Source organism: Montipora foliosa, chromosome 2, assembly GCF_036669935.1.
Source record: "Montipora foliosa isolate CH-2021 chromosome 2, ASM3666993v2, whole genome shotgun sequence".
Taxonomy (NCBI): Eukaryota; Metazoa; Cnidaria; class Anthozoa; order Scleractinia; family Acroporidae; genus Montipora; species Montipora foliosa.
This window is the reverse complement of record NC_090870.1, coordinates 7,562,874-7,570,500: the sequence shown is the minus strand read 5'-3', so window position 1 is coordinate 7,570,500 and position 7,627 is coordinate 7,562,874. Positions and strand designations below refer to the sequence as shown.

General features: G+C 40.2%; 1 protein-coding gene across 1 annotated transcript in view; it reads left to right on the top strand.

The window, feature by feature from the left end:
• The first annotated feature begins 2,684 nt into the window (after positions 1 to 2,684).
• The window catches only part of LOC137992307 (kelch-like protein 3), a 22,483-nt gene continuing 17,540 nt past the window's right edge, over positions 2,685 to 7,627 (top strand). The window contains exon 1 of the mRNA XM_068837574.1: positions 2,685 to 3,558. Coding sequence (XP_068693675.1) covers positions 2,728 to 3,558 — 831 coding nt within the window. The 5' untranslated portion in view covers positions 2,685 to 2,727. The remainder of the gene's footprint in view (positions 3,559 to 7,627) is intronic.

Sequence of the window (7,627 nt, the reverse complement as noted above, 5' to 3'; positions counted from 1 at the left end):
GGCTAAAACAGGGAAAAAGTCTCCTAATGATTATTATAAAATAAATTCCTCTGGGTAAAGCAGAGAGTGACAAACGATGTTAACATATTCCCACGCAAACAAATCTGTTTACTTAAGATGAACTTATTTTATAAAATCATTAAATAAGGAACTTTTTCCGTGAAGGGGGCAGTGGTTTGGACACTTGCCTTGAGATCCAGAGTTCCTGGGTTTAAGACTCGTTCTGACCAACGTTGAATTTGTACATATAAATGCGATTAATTAAGAGTGACGATTGTAGACTTTATTTGTCTAATGAAGGACACCCAACTGGCCATGTAGTAAATATAGGGAGCTCAAGCACACCACATTTTTGAGCCATGGATGGAAATTGAAAGGTCGGGGACAGTAGAGTTTTCCCAGATTTTCAAACTATTCACCGCTTATAGTTCCCTGCTAGCAGAGGTCTCTTTTCTTTTGCATTCGCTGGGCTGACAAGTACGGGAAAAGACTTCGGCCATGGGTCAAAAGTCACTCTGTTGAGCATGCGCGGCGACCGAATCCTCTTGTGATACATCAAAGTCACTGCGCCATTCAATAACATGCGGACTCTTAAATTTAAAGGTCAACCGACGAATGTGTTTTTCGCTACCGTCAATCAAATGTTCGGCGGCTCCTCCAAGCTTCCAACCATTGCCGAGCACGCAGTAATCAAATAACATCGTTGAGCCCAGTTCAGTCAACATAGTCGGAAGCTGGGAGGAGCCGCCGAACATTTGATTGACGGTAGCAAAAAACGCATTTGTCGATTGAGCTTTGAATTTTAGAGTCCGCATGTTATTGAAAGGCGCAATTACACATTTGTACGGTTTCTGTTAGGCTAGTTACATTGTCTAGGAAGCATGAACACATATCGCCAGTACTAATGGAGCTTCATTGGCTGCCAGTTGAGCAGCGCGTAGAGTTTAAAATCTTTTATTAGATATAAAGTGGTGAATGGTATGGCACCTGTTTATCTCCAGAATCTATTGGACCCGTGCTTTATAGACTTGCCGTAGCCTTAGGTCAGGAAACATGCAGCTTCTGAAGACACAACCTTATAATTCAAAATCGTACGGTTTCAGGACATTTTCCGTGTGTGCTCCTCAGCTTTGGAATGCCTTTCCACAGGAGCTAAGATTGTGTGATTCATTCTGTAGGTAGTTTCAAGAAAGCCCTGAAGACTTTTCTTTTCCAAAAGGCTTTATTGTTGAGTAAAACTATACTAACTATGAACGTAATTTAGAGATTGGTCCCAAGATTTCTGAGATCTATTTTATTTAAGGGCCCACAGACGGATTTTTTGCGCGTTGCTAAGGAAGTGAAATGTTACTTCCGGTAGCTGACATCATAATATCATGAGCTGACAAGAAAACCCACTCACAAGCAAAGTCACCGCACAAACTGTTGTTTCCATCAAAGGTTTTTCCTCGCCCTTCCTCGCGCTCGTTCTCAGATCAACTGCGCATGCGTAAACGAACTGACTTCCGGTTTGCGAAAAGTGCTAAATTTTCGGCGGTTTTAAATTTAATTAATTTTTTTTTACATGGCACGTTTCACTCCCAAATACAGAATATAGCTAAGTATTGATTTTTAAAATCATCTTTTTTGAAAAAGTTATGGGTATTTCAGTATCGTTTATGTCTTTAAAAAGAACATTTTTCAAAATAAAAAGAAAACCATGCTTGGCTGGATGCAAAAACGAATACAAATTATCAAACCATCGATTAAATACCCAAATTGCGTAGCACGGAGAGAAATTTAGAGTTGTCTTTTATTGGTCACGTGACCATGGGCGTGGTATGATGACGTCATATTTAGGGTCATTGGTTTACAAAAGTTGGAAACTGATCAAAATAATGCCAAATTCTCTCAAATTACTTGACCATTACATCCTTCGCAAGGCACCCCAAATAATACGTCAGTGGGCCCTTAAGCAATTTTTTTTCCTTTTTTTTTCATTGCTGTGAAGCGCTTGTGAATTTATTATTATTATTATTAGTAGTAGTAGTAGTAGTAGTAGTAGTAGTAGTAGTAGTAGTACTAGTAGTAGTGGTAGTGGTATTATTATTATTATTATTATTATTAGTAGTAGTAGTAGTAGTAGTAGTAGTAGTAGCGGTATTATTATTATTATTATTATTATTATTATTATTATTATTATTATTATTATTATTATTATTCACCCCTAGAGGATTTGAACCAGGGACTACCAAGAGTGACAGTGAGAGTTACTCGTCATGCATGTTGACTGGGCTCACTTAACAACAGCGGAATTACTGTAAAGTAATGCGCGATCCATGCGGTTTGAAGATAATAGAGGCTCCCCATGATGAGCTCCTGCTTTAAACTAATAACATCAAGCGTTACACCCCACCCGTGGGCACAGAAGATAATTTATTACGGAGTTGTGATTATTCGCCCGGATCCCTGCTTTCTGGCCCGGGTTGCTCGAAGCATGGTTAGCGCTAACCAGCTTTAAATACCACGGAAACCTATAGGTTTTGATACCTCTTAACCAACCGTTAGCGCTAACCACGCTTCGAGCAACCGGTTAAAAATTATAGGCCGTGAGTACCAACCTCGTTTCCAGGGTCTCTCTTCTCTGCCTCCCTTGGCGTTCATATTGCGTGACGAATCTCGTGATCCAATTAAACTCTTTCTCGTTTAAGCTTTCGGTGCGTTCGTGTCTCCTGCTATACTTCAGATATGGTCGTCACTCATTCTGAAATTCTACTGTCCAAGTGTGCTCTGTTTCGTGAGCAGGGTGAATTCGTCGATGTCCGTTTAAAAGTTGGCGACGACGAGTTTCCGGTCCATCGGATTGTACTCGCTGCAAATAGTGATTATTTCCACGCCATGTTTGCTCACGGAATGAAGGAATCCAACCAGGAAGTGATTGAGCTCAAAGATGAGAACATCTCAGCGGCTGCTTTAAAGATTGTGGTGGACTCCATCTACGGTGGAGAGATTAACATTAATGATGAAAACGTGTTGCAAGTTTTGCTTGCTGCTAATCATCTACAAGTTACAAGTGTTGTCCAACAGTGCTGTGAGTACCTTCAGACCGAATTTGTTTATCAGAAGTTTGATTTGCGAACTTACTGCCTCATCTGTATGTTTGCCGATCGGCTTGGTCTGGAGGACCTGAAAGAGAATATTCAACGTGAAATGGCCTCAATTTATAAGGACATTTGTGAAAACGAAGAATTCTTGTCCCATATCAACGCAGATCAGCTGTTGAGTCTTCTCAGTCGAGACGACCTCAACGCTCCTACAGAGAACTTCGTTTTCAAATCGGTGATGCAGTGGATCAAGTACAAGAAGGATGAAAGAATGGGTGTGGCGGCTAAGGTTATCGGTGCTGTTCGTTTGGGGCTGGTGGAAATTAAGGATGTAGTAAAAGAACTGGATACGGAAGAAATGCAAGTTATCCCGGAAATACACTTGTTGCTGTATAAAACGCTGCTACACAATTGCTTGCCTTCAAGCAGTTCCACGTTTGCTTTAGAAAAAGCGAAACCAAGGTCGATTAGCCCGGTAAGGTAGTGTCTTTCACTGTCTTTTCACGTAACGCACGGTAATTTGGTTTGATGAAGGGGATGATGAGATAAAAAGTTTGTATTTTTTCACAAAGATCATTCCATCTTCCTTTACCCCTTCCTTGCTTCCGGTTGATTTGCATGTAAATATGTCATGCGAATGGGCAAGTTGATGAATGCAGCATTTACATTTAATATGCATACGGTAAAGGCAGACTTACTGATTTGTAACTTAATCAAGAACCGGAAATTTTGACATACAAGAAGCTGGGCTCATATTTACAGTGGAACCCCGTTAATACTACAACTACAATCTTGGACAAATTAAATGGAACATTGAGACCACCCCTCCCCCCAAAATCAGTGATGGGAAAATGGCGCGTTTTGGCCTTCACGCACCTTCATCCTTGATTTGGGGGAGAGGGGGCATTTCTGTTCCATTTTATTTTGTCCAAGATTGTCTATGAGCCCCTGCTTGGCGTTACCAGTAGTATATGGGGTAATCAAGACACGAAATCTGCTCTCGTTCGCTCAAAAGTTACATCATCCGAGAGCACATCTCCCATTCAAAAAATAAACTGAGCAAGGCGACACTGAAAAAAAACTAAATGCAAGTGGCATTTTACGTTAACATAAATTGCAAACAAAAAAGGGAATAAAACTATTGAAAAAAAAAAAAACGAAAAAGATAAAGAAAGAAATTACATGTAAGGAGGATTCGAACCTTCTACCACAAATTATCTACCCCATTCAACTATCCAACCTACCCACATTCTACGCTTTAGACTTTGCATCCATGCGCTAACCATACCGAATACGCAAACTTGTTGAATTTTTAAAAACTGCATTTGCATTTGCACTTGTTGGCGATATTTACCTGATCTATCTTCTGATTTTTCCACGCTGAAAAATAGAGCATGATTTACGTTCACAAAAGTGTTGATGGGCACGATTTGCAGGCTATCAGCAACGAATTTTGTCGATTTTTCACGATTTTGTCTTCTGGCCAGAAAGGTGACAGAACAGATTGACACTTTTTTCCATTGCTTGTTAACCGTGCTTAACCGTTGAAAAGCGTCTCAAAACAGACGTTAATCCAGGGCTCAAAGTTTGCGACCAGCTGGTCGCACATGCGACTAGATTTTTAATTGTGCGCCTAAAAAATCATGCGTGGTCGCACCTGCGTGCCTAAAAATCCTGGAGTTAAGTGCGACTGAGCTCATCGCCACTCAACTCTGCTTTCTTGCCTGACCATCCTTATGTACTTCAACTAGTCAGACACGAAACGGAAGTTTAAAATAATAAAGTCAATCGTAGGTATGACACAATCAGGATCCAAAGAATAAAGTTACATCATTTTCCTTGCATCAGCGTGTGTCTTATTTGTCGTTTTTCCCTGTGGTTCTCCGAACTCGTCGCGTCACTCGTAGCTTAATGTCTATATTCTATCCCAGCCCCTTTCGGTTTTGCGAAGACTCCGCTGACACGTCTGATGTAAGAAGCAGCCTCCACGTGTCGACAACAGAAGACCTAATCCGCATCAGTATGGAAGGACCAGAATTAGAAGCTTTTGACCCAACACCAGCTGTTGTCAAGTGGTTTAGCAGTGGTCAGAGATCAAGGCGTCCTAACTTTGCTTACAGAAGATGGCCAGATGAATTAATTTCAGTTGCTGATTCATGGGACTCACCGGATTTCGAATGATCGCGTTGATGTTGTATTAACGACGTGGTTCTACGTCTAAGTCTGTATCAGCTTTAAACCAAAAGTGTATTACTTTTACAAATCAAAATTAAACGAAACTTGTGAGCAGTAAACTGACAGTGTTAATGTTAAGTTCAAAAGGAACTCGGAATGCATATTTTTCAGTTGTCTTGAACGTACCATGAAGTGTAATACTACGTGAAATTGAGAAGGTTAATTTAAAAGGTTTATTGTTATCTCCAACGTACAGTAAGAGCCTGAAAGTCGAAACAAACACAGGGATCGTTCAAAATAAAAGATAATGCAAATAAATGATTACTTACACAACGTCTGAAGTTTTCTGATTTTTTGGTGCCACCATTACTTTAAGCTGTGCTCCTAAAATTTTTAGCTGTGCGGCTAAAATTTTGGCAGTGCGCCTAGAAATTTACACCTGGTAGCACAAGTGCTCCCAAAGCCAAAAATAAACTTTGAGCCCTGTTTAATCGTATAAAAAGTCTCGTGAATCGAGCCTTAAACATTTTAATGTCATGTAAAACCATTCAAGTGCTCTACAAAGCTTTAGAAGCGCTTTTGAGTCTTTTGCCATTGCTTCGTTTAATCTCAGCGATGCGACCTATAGTTTTATCGATTAACTCCCCAGAAATGCTTCCAGAGTAAGATCAGTAGTGGGCTTGAGAACTCTAACTCTTACTTTTGTTTCCTCGGGTATTCTTTTTCTGGATGGCAATTTTTTCGTCAATTCTACGTAGAGTTATACCCTTATTCTTGATCGTACTGGCAAATTTTCATTTTAGGTTTGGCTTTTTTATACGCTCTGCTTCTCTTAAAATATCTTCCATGTAGTATCTCAACATAGCAACACTAGCGACGAGCGTGACTGCGTCAGAGGCCTGTGGTTTTGGATGATTAATGTGTTGACATATGACCTCTTAATTGACCAAATCTTGAATTTGTGACGTCATAGTCTCTATGGACAATCTTGGACAAATTAAATGGAACATTGAGACCACCCCTCCCCCCAAAATCAGTGATGGGAAAATGGCGCGTTTTGGCCTTCACGCACCTTCATCCTTGATTTGGGGGAGAGGTGGCATTTCTGTTCCATTTTATTCTGTCCAAGATTGTAGTCTTCTACGCAGCCGTTATCTGTGTGGTCATGCAACGCTCCTTGTCACACAAACAACGGCTGCTTTCTTCCGAACTACATTCCTTTCCCTTTGTTTGGACTGCGTGGCGAATGCACGTGATAATGAGGGGTTGCACCAATCGCGGCTCGCCTTTTGATTCTAAAATTGATGGCCTGTTATTTTCGCGCGTATCCTCAGAGATTTCACCCATGTGAAACTCCAAAGAAACTGATAGATGGTCGCTCAAGGTGCTTCACTTGTTCTTAAGCAGCCTCTGCAAATGACAAGATAGAGATTTTTTGGAAACGTTCTGCCGGTAGATCTTGCTGAAATTATTAGATCTGCGATCGGTGTGGATGTGCGTATTGACTGCTCGGAGAGCAGCGACCTGTTTTTTTGGCGTTAAAGGGGCTAGGTCACGCTATTTTAGGTAATTTTGTTTAATTTTGCTAATTATGAGCTCTAAACGTCAAATTGGCAGATCAAGAGTGTTTCATTTGAAAAATCACGGCCACATAACAACTGAGAATGATTTTCCAGCTTTGTAAATGGCATTTTGATATAAACTGATATAAATTTGAAAAAAGGTGGGCCGACGTTTTTCAAATTTACCCAAATTCAATCCATTTCAATCCTCTCCAGTTTTGTCCACCATGTCCCTTCTTGGCTTCCCTGTGTTTTGTTAGAGTTCTTCTATAGTTTTGAACAGTTATTTTGATATTTTAGTTAATTCTATGACCATTCGATCAGTGCTGAAATTGCCTAAAATTGCGTGACCTAGCCCCCTTAAATGCTACCAGCGTTTAGTGAGGTTTCAACGTGCATCATGTAAGCTGGAAAATATGAAGAAAGAAATAGAAGAGGACTTCAATGCCAGAGAAAATCTAAAGGAAAAGCGACTACGGAGATTGAACGAGAGAAGAGAACAGTTATGAACCTGAGATTGGCGAAAATCGGGTATTATGAAAACATCAATGTAAACAAATTAAATTGAACATTTATTTAGCACTGAATAATATATACATCATGTGAACAACATTTCGCTCTAGGCCCCAACATTTCCTTGACGAATACACACACATTGTATGGTTTCCCTGGATGGTCTACCGGTATTTATTACGGGAATCACCATTCAAGTGAGTTCACTGATTTAGAGGAGAGTGACTACATGCTTCTATTACATATGGTTTAGAAATTTTGACCATTTATTTTTAGTGTTCATCGTTCAGCTAT